Genomic DNA, 16,649 nt, shown 5'->3' on the forward strand with positions numbered 1-16,649 from the left:
GGGGGGGTCCAGACCGGTGTGGGGGGGGTCCAGACCGGTGGGGGGGGGGTCCGGACCGGTGGGGGGGGGGGTCCAGACCGGTGGGGGGGGGGGTCCAGACCGGTGGGGGGGTCCAGACCGGTGTGGGGGGGGGGTCGGAGGGCCTGAGGGTCTCTGACCAGGGGGGCCGTCCGACCCGTGGCCTTGGTGACCCCAGACTGGGGGTGGTCCCCCGGGGGTCTTCTTGGTGGTCTGTGGTAGGTGGGGGGGGGGCTGAGGGGGTTCACGTGGACCCGGTGGTGGGGGGGGGGTCCGCGGGGAGGGGGCCCTCCCCCAGGATCTCCCGGGCCTGGTCCAGGGTCACGGCCTGACGGATCAGCTCCAGCTTCACCTGCAGCGTCTGGGACAGCTGGACGAAGTCCATCTGGACGGCCTGGCTGGTGTCCAGCTGGGCGTGGAGGCTGATCACCTGACCGCGAGACTCCAGACTCTGCTGCTGCAGGGCGGCCTGGGGGGGGGGGGAGGAGAGAGGAGGGGAGGAGGAGAGGGGAGGAGGAGAGGGGAGGAGAGGAGAGGAGAGGAGAGAGGAGGGGAGAGGAGAGGAGAGGAGGGGAGGGGAGGGGAGGGGGGGGGGGAGAGGAGGGGAGGAGGAGAGGGGAGGAGGAGAGGGGAGGAGAGGAGAGGAGAGGAGGGGAGAGGAGAGGAGAGGAGAGGAGAGGAGAGAGGAGGAGAGAGGTCAGCACCCTACGGCCCGGTGGTCTACAGCCTCAGGACTGGAGGCTCTCAGAGACCGTCTGATGCCAACGTCTGAAACTTAAATGATTTATATTCAACCCTAGCGACTAACCATGACTAGGGTTAACCTAGTGATGGTTAGTGCTTGGCCCTTGGTTCTATGAACCTCCTGACTGTAGACACAGAGATAATGTTGTTTCTCTTTCTTCTGACTAACAGACCGGTTGGACCTGCTGAGTGGCTCTTGATAAGCGTCTGCTGAGAACCTGATTGTGTTAGCAGCGCTACCTTCTCCTGGCCCAGCGCCTTGTTGGTGCTCTGCAGGTGGGACAGCGCCACCCGCAGGGCGTCCAGCTCGGTGCGGCCCGCCGCCAGCTCAGCCTGGCTCTGGTCCCTCTGGGCCCGCACGCGCTCAGTCTCCGTCTTCAGGGAGGAGAACTGCACTGTGGAGCAGGCAGCGAGACAGTCAGCAGGACAGGCAGCGAGACAGTCAGCGAGACAGGCAGCAGGACAGGCAGCAGGACAGGCAGCAAGACAGTCAGCAGGACAGGCAGCAAGACAGTCATAAAGACAGTCAGCAGGACAGGCAGCAAGACAGGCAGCAAGACAGGCAGCAGGACCACACAGCCAGCGAGACAGTCAAACTGGTGGTTATTAATTCAGATATTTATGTCTTTGAAAACAGTCAGCAAGACGTAGCAAAGTCAGAATGTCAATGTGAGCGACGGTATCTCCTGACCTCTGACCCCTGACTCACCTTCTAACAGCTCTGCTCAGCGGGCGGAGGAGGAAGAGGAGGAGGAGGAGGAGGAGGAGGAAGAGGAGATAAACACAGGAGGTCAATGAGGTCAAAACATTGAGAGTTACTCGGCATATTAAACACACTGACGTTCAATTGTTCCGGTAACATGTTGTTAGTCTGGCTAAGCGGAGGCGGAGGGACCCACCGCTCTCCTCGCTGCGCGTGTCCAGCTGCTCCTTCAGGTTCACGATCTCGATGCGGAGCCGCTCCTCCGAGTGCGCCCCCTGTGGGCCACAGCCAGCGTTACACCGGGGGACCTTTCACACGCTTCACTACGACTGGACCCCTGTTGGTCGAGGGCTAACGGATATTACTGCTGAACCGGACACCTTCAACATGAAGCCGACCCACGGCTAAATAAAATGAATACAATCAATTATTTTATTTTCGGCCTCTTTCAAATTCCTCCGTTTCCTGTCCTCTGAAACACAGGAAGGCCCGGGCTAACATTCATTGTGTCCCTGTTTGTTGAGTCAGGTCCATACGGCCTGGGCGTGTGTTTCCTCATGGGTCTGGTTCTTAAGGACACTCGCCCAATGAGAGAGCGAGAGAGCGAGAGCGAGAGCGAGAGAGAGAGAGAGAGAGAGAGAGAGAGAGAGAGAGAGTCTGGCCACCTGTTGAGTCCCGGGGAAAGGTGTGGTGGTTGGTTCCTCCTCCTCCTCCACCTCCTCTCCCTTCAGCCTGGACAGCTCTCCACACACGCGCCTCTGGGATAAGGACAGCTCCGCCTGGGGGGGACACGGTCAGGGTCAGCCTCCTGCTCGGTGGAGAGCAGGATGGGAGACCAGGTGGTACTGTGACCGTCTGTGGCTGTCTGTGACTGTCGTCAGGAGACCGGGTGATACTGTGACTGTCTGTGACTGTCTGTGACCGTCTGTGACTGTCTGTGACTGTCTGTGGCTGTCTGTGGCTGTCTGTGACCGTCTGTGACTGTCGTCAGGAGACCGGGTGGTACTGTGACTGTCTGTGACTGTCTGTGACCGTCTGTGACTGTCGTCAGGAGCAGGACGGGATACTAAACGATACTCTGTCCATCGTCAGGTCGCTGAGGTCCAACAAGGGATCTTTGTGGAGGCAAATTAATAGTGTGCAAAAAAGTGCTGAACTTTTTCTTGGGTGCTTTGCTGATTCAAAGAACTGATCAAATAATGATTGAAAATAAAGGTTTCAGTTTGAAAGACGACAGGGAGATGGTTGATGCTCTGGGTTGGTTTCACCGCTTGCGTTACAATTCAGTGTCATTAGTTTGGGCTTTGATATCATATTCCCGCAAAGCATACATCCAGATATACATCAGCAGTTATGACCTTATCTTGCAGAAGGTCATAAATAGATATTAAGATACATTTAAACATTAACAATGATTAATAAATATACATAGATTAGAACATATGCATAACTTATACATATATATAATATATGTACAAGTTATGCATACGTATTAAATGTATACTTAGTGTTGATTCATGTTGGAATGTTGTGTCTTGATGACGTGTTGTAGATATCTGTCGGGCTGTAGAGATAATGCTGGTCTACTTCCTGTTCTTCAGGTCAGGTGACCCAGGTCAGGTGACCCAGACAAGCGTCTCAGACGCGCTACATCATCTACTCCAGCTTTAACGGGGGCGGGGCTTCTTACCAAGCGGCTCTGCACGGCGTTCTGTGATTGGCTGACAGATTTCTGGAGGTCTTGGAGGAGGGTCTCTGACGTGTGGACCTGACACTGGAGCAACGTCACCTGACCACAAAGAGAACCAATAGGAGGAAAGGAAATCAGTCACCTGCTTAGAGCGCAAACGTTGAAGGAATCCGATCATTTCTGTAGAATTATTAACCATTTTTTATAGTACTGGCATGAAAACAATTCAATAAGGATTAATGATATCATCTTATTAATAAAGTTATTGATCGACCTGTGGGTGTGTGTGTGTCTTTGTGTGTCCACCTCTACCTGTGTGTGTGTGTGTGGGTTTGTGTTTGTGTGTGTGTGTGTGTGTCCAGCTGTGTGTGTGTTCGTGTGTGGTTGTGTGTGTGTGTGTTTGTGTGTGCGTCCACCTGTTTGTGGGTGTGGTTGGTCTGTGTGTGTGTGGTTGGTCTGTGTGTGTGTGTGTGTGTGCGTCCACCTGTTTGTGTGTGTGGTTGGTCTGTGTGTGGTGTGTGTGTGTGTGTGGTTGGTGTGTGTGTGTCCACCTGTTTGTGTGTGTGGTTGGTCTGTGTGTGCGTCCACCTGTGTGTGTGTGTGTGTGTGTGTGTGTGTGTGTGTGTGTGTGTGTGTGTGTGTGTGTGGTTGATGTGTGCGTCCACCTGTTTGTGCGTGTGGTTGGTCTGTGTGGTTGGTCTGTGTGTGCGTCCACCTGTGTGTGTGTGTGTGTGTGTGTGTGTGTGTGTGTGTGTGTGTGTGTGTGTGTGTGTGTGTGTGTGTGTGTGTGTGTCCACCTGTGTGTGTGTGTGTGTGTGTGTGTGTGTGTGTGTGTGTGTGTGTGTGTGTGTGTGCGTCCACCTGTTTGTGCGTGTGGTTGGTCTGTGTGTGCGTCCACCTGTGTGTGTGTGTGTGTGTGTGTGTGTGTGTGTGTGTGTGTGTGTGCTTGATGTGTGCGTCCACCTGTTTGTGCGTGTGGTTGGTCTGTGTGTCCAGCTCCGCCTCCAGCTCCTCCTTCTCCTGCTCCAGCCTCCTCAGCTTCCCCCTCAGCTCAGAGACCTGCGGGCGGCGGGAGGCGTCGACACGGGGCTGCACTGAACCCTCTGATCCATCCACCCGCCCTAATCCCCCTGCTGCTAATCTGGGATCCAGCAGCCAGCCTACTGGGGGGGGGGGGCCTGGGACCAACAACTGAAGGGGCGGGGTCACTGAAGGGGCGGAGTCATATTCTACCAAAGTGAAACTGATTGCCAGGAGTCTGAGGGGCGGGACTCACCTGAGTGTTGAGCGCGTCCCAGTCGCTGTGTGTGACCAATCGGTGGCCGGCGGGCGGCAGGTAGATGGCCTCGGGCACCAGGGTTCCCGTGGAAACCAGGGAGGCGGTGTCTTCCTGAGGGGGCGGTCTCCTGGCCAGAGAGGGCGTGTCCAGAGAGAAGGAGGACATGGAGGCCGTGTCGCAGTGCTGGGAGAAGTAGCCTTCTGCACCAAGGCCCGCCCCTTCCCCGTCCTGGTCTGCCGATAGGCTGTTGGGGCTGTCCGTCAGCGCCCTGCCCTCGGCGCCCGCCTCCAGGGACTCCCTCCTGGACCCGCCCACATTGGACCTGTGTCTCCGCCCACTCTACAAGAGGACCACGACGACACACTTTAATGTCTTTAAAAGGTTTTCTGAAATCCGGTCTATTGTGGTGGAACGATACGGACAACACACACACACACACACACACACACACACACACACACACACACACACACACACACACACACACACACACACACACACACACACACACACACACACACACACACACACACACACACACACACACACACACACACACCTGGGTCTGCCCGCTGCCTCTCCTCCAGTCTGCTGGCTCCGACTGCAGGCAGGCGATCCTGGCTTCATACTGAGAGGCCGTCTCTGTTGGGGGGGGAGCCAGTTAGGAATGAGGAGTCGCGCTCCTCCTCTCAGTCCCTCAGTCTCTGGGGGGGGGGGGGGGGGGGGGACCGTACGGCCTGAGGACACCGCCGGGGGGGGGGGACTGGGGGAGGACTTAAAGGACGACGTGAATCTAAACTGACCTCAGAGCACGTCTGGCTTCCTGAAGCCGTTTACAAGTCCAGTAGGATGAGAGGACACACAGGGTGATGGACAGACAGAGGGACAGACAGGGGGACAGACAGGGGGACAGACAGAGGGACAGACAGAGGGACAGACGGTGAGACAGACAGGTGTGTGACAGGCAGACAGACAGGGGGACGGACAGAGGGACAGACAGGGGGACAGACAGGGGGACAGACAGAGGGACAGACGGTGAGACAGACAGAGGGACAGACAGGGGGACAGACAGAGGGACAGACAGAGGGACAGACAGAGGGACAGACGGTGAGACAGACAGAGGGACAGACAGGGGGACAGACAGAGGGACAGACAGAGGGACAGACAGACGGACAGACAGACGGACAGACAGACAGACGGACAGACAGACGGACAGACAGACGGACAGACAGAGGGACAGACAGGGGGACAGACAGGGGGACAGACAGGGGGACAGACAGGGGGACAGACAGGGGGACAGACAGGGGGACAGACAGAGGGACAGACAGAGGGACAGACAGAGGGACAGACAGAGGGACAGACAGAGGGACAGACAGACAGGTGTGTAACAGGCAGACACACAGACGGAGAGACAGACAGGTGTGTGACAGGCAGACAGACAGTGGGACAGACAGGGGGACAGACAGGTGTGTGACAGGCAGACAGACAGAGGGACGGGCAGAGGGACAGAGGTAAGGACAGACCTTGTAGAGCCTCTTGCAGAGACTGGATTTCTTGGTCGCATTGCTTTTGGAGTTCCGCGAGTTCCTCCTGTTTGCTGAGTTCACAGATGGTGGCCACGCCCAGCCAGTGCTCGGCCTGGGCCCGGCACTCGGCCAGCTGCTCCTGGAGGCGTACCTCTGGAAGCCAAACATGTCGCGTTGTCATTGCAAAGTCTTAGCTGCGATAGAATGCAGATAAGATAGGACGTACCAGCGGTGAAGGTGGTGTAGCGTACATACAGGTTACAGGGTTTCAGGTGTATATGTTTGTTTGAGGTATTTATACTACTTATATTTCCAATAAAAAGGAGATGATTATTTTATTTTCTCAGAGCATCATCTAGAGCAGTGTCAGCACCTCTCAAATGTGCAACAACGTTCAAACGAAAAGACAGAACCCAAGGACAGAAAAGGGAGAAATGAAAGTGTTTCTTTAACTTTCCATCAACACAAAAAACGGGTTAACCAACACAACCAACAATTAACATTAATGAAAAGAACTTGAGCCATTAGATTGCAAATATGCTGAATAGTTTTAAACAAGGCGAACCACTTGTTCATGTCTGCAGACGTAATCTCCATTGACATGTCCACTGTTTAAATCCACCAGAGAACATGTTCTTATAGACGTTCTAGTGATCTGACTCGATAGAACAGGATCTGCTGGAGGTTCTAGTGATCAGACTTGATACAACATGTTCTTCTAGAGGTTCTAGTGATCAGACTCTAGAGAACATGTTTTGCTGTAGGTTATAGTGATTAGCAGATAAGACTCCAGGAGTCTCGTTTACGCGACATCTCCAGTCGACACCTGTGGCACAAAAACACCACACTAGCAGCAGTACCAGTTAGCTACTAGTAGTTAGCTTCTTACATCACTTTACAGAAGACATCGTTAGAGATTAACGCAGAAATCGTGTCCCATAAAGTCTGGAATAAAGCAGAGTTCGTTACCCGAGTCGTGGTCCGTGGAGGAGACGGAGTCGGCGGCCGGCTCCATCAGAACCGACCGGCTTCAGGCGCTCTGGCGACGGGGGAAGAGGCTAACGAACGCCCTCGCCACCCGCTAATGTCATTTGTAGAAACACGGGGTTAGGGACGAATCTATTAGTCCCATGTCAACTTCAGGAAACAACTTTCCCCGGTCTAAGCCAGCGGAAATGACGTCATCGCGTTTCCTGTTCAAACCTCCCACATTGTCCCAGCCTGCTGGCCTGTAGGACATGGCAGCAGAGGACAGGACTGTGTGGGACAGCTGTCCTATACAGGGTTGTATAGGACAGGGCAGAATGGGACCGGTATACGACTGGCTGGGCCCCTGCTGAAATGCCACCGTGTGTAATGTCAACACTTCTGCAGTAATCAGGTCTCCTTAGATGGAGACCTGACATGTATTTTATACATGTATACAATGAGAGATATGCAAGTTATGGCTCTTATTGTAATCCATGCACTTTAAAACTATGGATTGCTGGAGGACCCAACAGGTGGATTCCACTATGGTAGCTCAGTTTGATATTGAGAATCCATCGGGTCTTGAAAGGATCGATCCACGTTGTACAGCAAAGAAACCCAAAGCCGTCTTTATTAAATGTTGTGCCTTTATTCAAATCAATTTAACAAATGGCGGGGATAATGTAGGAAAAGAAATAGAAAAGTTTTTACATTATTTGTCAGCCAAAACAGAAAAAAACATGTTACAATGATATCAGTGTACATAATTACCCTCTGCATGCGTTTGAATGCTGGTCCACTTATAACAAACTTTATTTCTTTGACAAACGGTCCACTTGTGTGAAACATACAATATAAAATGCTGGAGACCTTAAAAAAAAAAAATGCACATTGTGAAAAATGTGACTCAAGGATACCAGTGCTAAATGCCATCTCACCAAAATACAACATCTGTAATCGTATAAATAGGCTACGTTATTTAAATAGATATTTAAGTGGTTCTGTGATCCTGTAATCCTGACACTGGAAAATAGTATAAATGCCGTTTTTAAAAATGATTAACAAAAATAGTTAAGTTTGAAAGGCTATCCTTGTGAAAAAAAAAAAGAAGTGCTAAAACAGGAAACGCAGAATAACCCTAATCCTGAAGTACTGCATGGTTTGAGTTGTACAGCGATTGCATAAAGGAGCAGATGAACATTACAGTATGGACAGCACTGTTACCAAAGGCCTATAGTGTTACCGGGTCACTCACAAATTACGTCCACGTTCTGACCAAGAGTTATTCTAAAGATGGCAGTCAGCGCATTAAGGGGTTCTCTAAGCCCGGTGGAACCACCGTGACCCCACAGGGTTCTATAAACCAGTGGGACCACCGTGACCCCACAGGGTTCTATAAACCAGTGGGACCACCGTGACCCCACAGGGTTCTCTAAACCAGTGGGACCACCGTGACCCCACAGAACCACCGTCCCGGGGGAATGGTTTCCTGCAGCGGCGTCGGTCCTCTCTACATGTCCATGTCCTGATCTCCGACACTCTGGCGCAGGTATTCGCTGTACAACTTTTTCTGTAGAAAGGCAGAGATGTGTCGATGAGGCAAAACCTTTACGCTATCCAAATTATTACAGAGCTCCTCTTAATATTAGCAAAGTCTGACACGTCTTTCCTAGAACCTTTCATGCAACATTTTTTTTTGCGCCACGTTCGTGAGAGAGAAACCCCTTCTTACCTTTTTGCTCTTGACCACGTCCTGCACGTACTCCAGCTTCTCCTGCAGCTGTCTCTTCTGCCGGCCAGACAGAGTGGTCCGGGTCCTGGAGAGAGAGAGACCGGGACCCCCTCGCATCAGACCCACAGCCACACAGGGACACATCTCTCCAACCCCTCACACACACACACACACACACACACACACACACACACACACACGCACACGTAGCCATGGTCACGCCCCCTCACACACACACACACAGACGTTGCCATGGACACGCTCCTTCACACACGTTGCCATGGACAGGCCCCCCCACACACATGTTGCCATGGAGACAGACACACACACACACACACAGTACCTGAAGGAGAAGCGGGCGAGGATGAGGAGGAGGAAGGAGAGGAAGACGAGGCCTCCGCAGGCGTACAGCTGATGCTCTACGGAGAGGGACTCGAACCCGCGCACCACAGGGGCCTGGGGGGGGGGGGGGGGGGGGGGGGAGACGTTAGTCCTACCAGCAGCACCCAGGCATTCATACCCCGACGTCAGGGAGAGGAAACGTCACGCACTGAATGACGAAGATGGACGCTGTAGTCCCAGACGGTTTCGAGACGATAATCAACAAGTGCTCGTGAACAGAATACTGTACATAATATAAACACTGCCCCCCCCCCCCCCCCCCCCGACACGAACAGAGCCCGTGTCCCCAGGAGCCACTGGGTGGGGGGGTTAAGGACAGGGCCTCCTGGGGGGTTAGACTCTCCCCAGGTAGAGGGGGGGGGTTAACCACTCACCAGGTAGAGGGGGGGGGGCTAACCACTCACCAGGTAGAGGGCAGGGCCTCCTGGGGGGGGGGGGGGTTAACCACTCACCAGGTAGAGGGACAGGGCCTCCTGGGGGGTTAGACCCTCACCAGGTAGAGGGACAGGGCCTCCTGGGGGGTTAACCACTCACCAGGTAGAGGGCAGGGCCTCGGTCCCCTGGGGGGGGGTTCACCACTCACCAGGTAGAGGGCAGGGCCTCGGTCCCCTGGGGGGGGGCTAACCACTCACCAGGTAGAGGGCAGGGCCTAGGTCCCCTGGGGGGGGGGGGGGGGGTTAACCACTCACCAGGTAGAGGACAGGGCCTCGGTCCCCTGGGGGGGGTTCACCACTCACCAGGTAGAGGACAGGGCCTCGGTCCCCTGGGGGGGGTTCACCACTCACCAGGTAGAGGACAGGGCCTCGGTCCCCTGGGGGGGGTTCACCACTCACCAGGTAGAGGGACAGGGCCTCGGTCCCCTGGGGGCCCAGGGCCATCTCCAGCAGCTCTCTGGACAGGGTCCCCAGCACCAGCAGAGCCAGCAGCGCCAGCGGCACCACGAAGCCCAGCAGGGCCATGAAGCAGCCCTTACAGCGCGCCCGCCGGTTCTGGGCGCCGGTCTGCCTGCAGGAGGAAGCGGCTTCAGTAGGGCACCCTTCATCATCATCGTCATCGTCGTCGGTGCGTGGTCCGCTGCCGTCGTACCCCCCACACGGCCCCGGCCCCCTACCTGTCCACAGCGAGCGTGTCGGCGATGGCCTCGGTGATGACCTCGCAGTCCTTCTCCAGGGAGTTGAGCGTGTTCTGCACCGTCTGGTTGATGGTCTTCTCCACCGTGCGACACACCTCCTCGATCTGGTTCACACAGCGGCTGGGCTGCAGGAGACACAGGGCCACAGTCAGCCATCTTGGGGAGGTTACACAGGGCCACAGTCAGCCATCTTGGGGAGGTGACCCCCGGCCACAGTCAGCCATCTTGGGGAGGTGACCCCGGGCCACGCCCGAACCTCGAGTGACGTGTTTCAACAGCGTTTAAACCGATCCAAGATGGAGGATACGGCCACAGTCAACCATCTTGGGAATATATATTCGAAAGGCATTTAAATAGCTTTTTACAACTATTTTATTTAAAAAAAAATCAACTATTGGTGATAAAATGAAATCAGACGCACTCGATCACTCCCACCGATGCAGCCAAACGGGCCACAGAGACTGATAAATAGAAACCATTCGTTTAATTTAGAATCGGCACTTTAACGGCAGCTCTATTTATATATTAAAAGAGGAAGCACCTTTCTTCACTTACGAGTTTAAAAATAAATAGGTTTTACTCGTCGTTAGACGCGGTAGATCTGAAGAACAGGTGGACTGTTGCCAAAGTGGGTTCTGGCACAATGGGATGAGGAATGAGCTGAGCCAGTTCAGTTCAGCTCCGTCCCAGGGCAGGGCCTACCTTGTTCAGCTCAGCTCCGTCCCAGGGCAGGGCCTACCTTGTTCAGCTCAGCTCCGTCCCAGGGCAGGGCCTACCTTGTTCAGCTCAGCTCCGTCCCAGGGCAGGGCCTACCTTGTTCAGCTCAGCTCCGTCCCAGGGCAGGGCCTACCTTGTTCAGCTCAGCTCCGTCCCAGGGCAGGGCCTACCTTGTTCAGCTCAGCTCCGTCCCAGGGCAGGGCCTACCTTGTTGAGCTCAGCTCCGTCCCAGGGCAGGGCCTACCTTGTTCAGCTCAGCTCCGTCCCAGGGCAGGGCCTACCTTGTTCAGCTCAGCTCCGTCCCAGGGCAGGGCCTACCTTGTTCAGCTCAGCTCCGTCCCAGGGCAGGGCCTACCTTGTTGAGCTCAGCTCCGTCCCAGGGCAGGGCCTACCTTGTTGGGGTTAGGGATGTAGATGGTGGGCATGTCGAAGCCACACTTGTTGAGTCCCGGTCGCTTACAAAGCTCCTGGACGATCTGCATCATCACCCTCTGGAACGAGACGGAGACAGACATGAAGAACACACACCCTGCTACACACACAGCCCTGATGGAGCCCGCTCCACCACTACACCCCCACATATACTCCACCACTACACCTCCACATATACTCCACCCTACTGCACCCCCACATATACTCCACCCTACTGCACCCCCACATATACTCCACCCTACTGCACCCCCACATATACTCCACCCTACTGCACCCCCACATATACTCCACCCTACTGCACCCCCACATATACTCCACCCTACTGCACCCCCACATATACTCCACCCTACTGCACCCCCACATATACTCCACCCTACTGCACCCCCACATATACTCCACCCTACTGCACCCCCACATATACTCCACCCTACTGCACCCCCACATATACTCCACCCTACTGCACCTCCACATATACTCCACCCTACTGCACCCCCACATATACTCCACCCTACTGCACCCCCACATATACTCCACCCTACTGCACCCCCACATATACTCCACCCTACTGCACCCGCACATATACTCCACCCTACTGCACCCCCACATATACTCCACCCTACTGCACCCGCACATATACTCCACCCTACTGCACCCGCACATATACTCCACCCTACTGCACCCCCACATATACTCCACCCTACTGCACCCCCACATATACTCCACCCTACTGCACCCCCACATATACTCCACCCTACTGCACCCCCACATATACTACACCCCCACATTTACTCCACCCTACACCCTGACTGCTCCACCACATATACTCAGTCATGTTAACATTCTCATGACACTATTGGATTAGATCGACGAGGCCTTCTGGAGGATAACATGTCCTGACTGATGGGGGGGGGGGGGGGGCATCACCGTCTCCAATACGTTGTCTTGGTCTGCTGAGCGACCAGGAGGAGGGGGTCAGGGGGACTTCTGGAAGGACTAAACAAGGGGTCTTTGTCCTGCTGGAGGCCGTACGTCTCGGGGCCACGCATTAATCCGTCCAGTAATACGCGTCACGGGAGTCAACCTCCTGTGAGTCTCAGTGGGGCTTTGGGTGACCCGGTAGCCATGGCGATAAGCACGCCGTTCTTACCACCTCCGTTACTTTTTCAGAATCAGCAATCGGTTGTTTGGGTTGCCCCCCCCCCCCCCCGACAGCTCCATGCAGATGTATCACAACAGAACATTCACAACGCAGCAAATTCGTGAAGAATGTTAATAAGAGTCGAATCAACGCTTGATGGCGTCGATATCAAACACGAGACGACACGCCGATGTCAGCTCCACCCCTGGCCCCGTCGTTAACCTGCTACAGGAGTCTTCCAGCTGAGCTCGCCCATTAATGACGTAATGGGGTCTCCCCCCCCCCCCCCCCCCCCCCCCCAAGGACTAAAGCATTCAGACTGTCTGGTTCAACATCAGCAGCTCGGCTCTGGGTTCAACGTTATCTTTGGTTCTGTTGACCGGAGGAATCCAACGTCCAGTCTTCGTTTTAAAAGGTCACGCTGGCCGCTGTTTATTCGGGGGCCCGTGTTTGTTGGGGGTAGCGTGTTATTTGGGGGGGCCCGTGGAAATTGGGGGCCCAGTGTTAATTGGGGGTCCTGGTGTTAATTTGGGGGCCCTTGCTAATTGGGGGTCCTGGTGTTAATTGGGGGCCCCTTGCTAATTGGGGGGGCCGGTGCGGGGGTCCTACCTGGCGGTCCGACTCGCTCCCGGCCTCGTCAGCCTTGCTCAGGTAGAAGTGCAGCCGGTCGCCGTGCTTCTCATTCAGGCGCTCCACGATGTTCAGGGTTCTCTTGCACAGCGCCTGCCCCATGGGGTCGAAGAACACCAGGATCAGGTCGCACAGCTCGCCTGGGGAGGGTCACCAAACACAGACACTCAGATACCTGACCCCCGAGGTTCAAAGAGGGGTTGAGTGCAGTACTGAGGAAAGGATGGCAATGCTAGAAAGGCCTTCATGGCGGGAATCAGCCCGAACTACAAAACGTGAGCTGTTCTCCACCTGATCTGCGCTGGGATATCAGGGCCGCCTGCGATGGCCAGACTCAAACTTCACCACAAGGACCAAAGGGCATCAGAGAGCTGCACACAGCCTGTTGACTTAAGGGTCAACGCCTCGCTGGTCACCGCTATCTGAGGCATGCGTCACCACCACCACCACCACCACCACCACCACCACCACCTCATGACTGCAGTAGTCCTGGTGGCCGGAGGGCGTCTAGATCGGCTGCAGCGCTTCGATTCACCAATTATACAAACACGGCAACCTCCGCGTACACCTGTGCCATGGCGGTGTGGGCGGAGTCAAGAGGGGGGCGGAGTCAGCGGCGTGGATGACTTCGCGGCGTTAGGAAAGCCCCCGCCTCTAACCAGGGGCCAGGTGGGAGGAGCAACAAAGAACCAATAGGAGAGAGAGCGCCGCGGACCCACCCAGCCACATGATGGCCTCGTCCACGTCGAAGGGGTACTTCATGTCCCCGTCCACCAGGCCTGGGGAGTCCACGAAGGTCACCAGGCTGAAGCGCTTCTGCCGGGACGTGCACACCTCCGTGCCCAGGTACTCCGACACACCTGGGGGTCAGAGGGGCGCAGCGGGGGTCAACACACCGGGCGACGGGAGGAGACCCCCCAGGACGGAGCTCACCGAGGAGCCGCCGCCGGGGAAGGCTGGCAGACGAAGGGCGACGGATCACCTTTGAACTCTTGCAGAGGTTTGAAGTGTGGGTAGAGATGCAGGGTGGCGTTCCCCTAGAGAGGAAGAAAACACAATCAAGAGTCGTTTGAAAGACCTTAGCTTGAAGACCTTAAGACATTGGCCCCCCTAGGTCACAAAGCACGCACGGTGCGATGGCTTTCTGACCAAGGCCCACGAGCGCTTAAGCTCCGGTGATTAGTCAAACCCGGTTTGAAAGCAGCTCTTTATGTGGTCTCCAGACCCCCAGGTGGTTCAATACGTGCCGGTCGGAACCCAACGATATGGAGGCCTGGTACTGTGGGTCTCAGACTCACTGTGAGGGACTCCCTCTTGCGGCCGCTGGTGACGAAGCTGAAGCCTTGCGTCTCGATGGCCACGCCCGTCCGCTGGATGTGCTCCTCGACGTACCTGAGGAGGAGTGGGGGGGGGGGGGGGGGGGGGGGGGAGTCAGACAGCCGGACCGCGATGCGCATCCTAACAGGTGTCACTCATCATAGGGAGAGGAAGGTCAACGGCGACTTGCGTGCAGCGTTGATGGAGTACATCAACTAAATATCCCTTAGGCTAATCACTGAAGGGTTATGACCTGGTCACCATTCCCCTTAAGAAGACTTCCTAGAGCATTCAAGATGAGCTTTGGTGCATGGTCTAGTTTTTAATGGCTCTAGGGGGGGAGCAGAAACATTACCAGTTGATGAACGAGCTCTTCCCAGCGGAGTGGTTTCCCATCAACATGACGGTGATCTTCTTCCTGGGAGGCAGCAGGGTCACGCCAACGACTGGGCCACGGTGATGAGGCCTGAGGTCAGAGATCAGAGGTCAGAGGGGTCAGGTTAGTTCGTCCTGAGGTCACAGGTCACGTTAGTTCGTCCTGAGGTCATGTTAGTTTGTCCTGAGGTCACAGGTCAGAGCGGGCACTTGGTTCGTCCTGAGGTCACAGGTCACGTTGGTTCGTCCTGAGGTCACAGGTCAGAGGGGGCACATGGTTCGTCCTGAGGTCACAGGTCAGAGGGTCACGTTGGTTCGTTCTGTTCCTCTGTGGAACCGAATGATGCAGCAGCGGTTCTGGTTCAATGTTTGTGGGGTAAACACAGCCACGATCCACACAGCAATGTATTGTAGTATTATAGACTGAGAATAATTAAAATAAATCCAGAGACTACTGGTATGCGAGTCCGAATGGTACCAGACTATGGGAGCCCTCGCCGCCCACCAACCGGTAGTTCAGCGCGCCCAGACCGCGTTGTGCGCCCGGCTTGCCCGTAGAGCCAACGGACACACTGCTGCTTATTGTCTGGTCAGCTTGAGGAAAGCCCTCCATCTCTGTTATAGTTAGCCATGTCGGCACGAACATTAGCTCTCCGTGTAAGACGAACACGGACGAACAATCCCCGCCACGTCCCACTGAGCTCTGCCGGTGTCGGCGCTCCCCGGGCCGCCACGTCTCCCTGAGCCCCGCCGGGTGACGCCGCTCGCCGGCCCACTCACCGCTCTCCGGGTCCGCGTACAGCTGGTGGCAGTCCCGCAGGATGCGCTCATCGCACGACACGCCGCCGGAGGTCAGGTCGGCGTTAGCCCCACTTCGGTTCTTAATCTTCCCAGACATCTTGGAGCGTTAATGGATTCGAAACACAAGCCGGTCAGGAGACGTCAGCGCCTTTTGAATCAACCCGGTCGCGTTCGTTACGTCGCAAGGCCACGTCGCCAACTAGCCGGTCTGGGTTCGTGCAAAGGCCTCTGGGTAATGTAGTTCATCAATGGACGGCGGCCTTTGCCCTGATTAATGAAGTATGAATCAAGTATCTTATCGGCTTCCTGCTAACCAAAACAAACAGCCTTGAACACCGAACCACACCGCGATATTACTAATAAATATGTAATATATCAATCCGTTTGAGGTATTCAAAGTAAATTAAGTGGTACAACTTTCATCATATAGGCCTTCCATCATGTGAAACTGGAAGATCCCATGGTTTCATATTCCCCTCCTTGAATGGAAAGTGTGTGCAGCTGATCCCGCAATACGTTGTATGAATAAGGGTTCTGCTTTTAATGTAATGATAATTTTGTGATGTTCTCTAATAACCTACCTCACAATAAAGAGGGCAAAATGAAAACAGAATAAAGCAGACATAATGAGGCAAATAAAGCAAGGCAGTCTGACTACAACAACAACACAAAATAACCTTGTACATCATTATGTTTTATAACTTGAAGAAAACCCTAATGAGGTTCAAATTGACCATTGAAGCTTAATCCATGTAAAGAGGAAAGTTCGCCCCCTGGTGGATGATCATCATTGTGTCATTAATTAAGCAGCAACACCAAGCGGTCCTTTTAATTATAATCCTTAGGTCACAATTAAACATTTACCCAATTTACTACCTGGGAATACATTTCAGCTCGTGGAAAACAAGAGAAGAGGCAAAACACATTCTCTACTCTATGTGAAAAAAAAAAATGACCTTACTTTACTTTGCGTCAGAATTGTATTTATTTATGTTTTTTGAACCACTTGATGGAGCCAAAGGCCATTCTACAGACAATATTATT

At 54.5% G+C, this 16,649-nt stretch overlaps 2 protein-coding genes across 2 annotated transcripts; both read right to left on the bottom strand.

The window, feature by feature from the left end:
• Positions 1-205: 205 nt before the first annotated feature.
• On the bottom strand, positions 206-7,149 carry rabep2 (rabaptin, RAB GTPase binding effector protein 2). Its single transcript, XM_060069493.1, has 11 exons — positions 6,930-7,149; positions 5,958-6,113; positions 4,994-5,076; positions 4,432-4,773; positions 4,119-4,214; positions 3,156-3,254; positions 2,131-2,244; positions 1,662-1,740; positions 1,472-1,483; positions 1,003-1,157; positions 206-487 (listed from the first exon to the last, which is right to left on the bottom strand). The coding sequence occupies exons 1-11, from the start codon at positions 6,973-6,975 to the stop codon at positions 263-265; spliced, it is 1,407 nt and encodes a 468-aa protein (XP_059925476.1). The 5' UTR covers positions 6,976-7,149; the 3' UTR covers positions 206-262.
• A 409-nt stretch (positions 7,150-7,558) lies between these two features.
• Positions 7,559-16,265, bottom strand: si:ch211-11k18.4 (uncharacterized). Its single transcript, XM_060068724.1, is given in 13 exon segments — positions 7,559-8,499; positions 8,662-8,746; positions 9,005-9,117; positions 9,897-10,068; positions 10,175-10,320; positions 11,305-11,403; positions 13,092-13,252; positions 13,832-13,972; positions 14,095-14,149; positions 14,411-14,504; positions 14,785-14,872; positions 14,875-14,895; positions 15,585-16,265. Coding segments are annotated over 13 exon segments (1,353 nt in total). The 5' UTR covers positions 15,703-16,265; the 3' UTR covers positions 7,559-8,439.
• Between the last annotated feature and the right edge of the window lie 384 nt (positions 16,266-16,649).

This window comes from Gadus macrocephalus, chromosome 2, assembly GCF_031168955.1.
Source record: "Gadus macrocephalus chromosome 2, ASM3116895v1".
Taxonomy (NCBI): domain Eukaryota; kingdom Metazoa; phylum Chordata; class Actinopteri; order Gadiformes; family Gadidae; genus Gadus; species Gadus macrocephalus.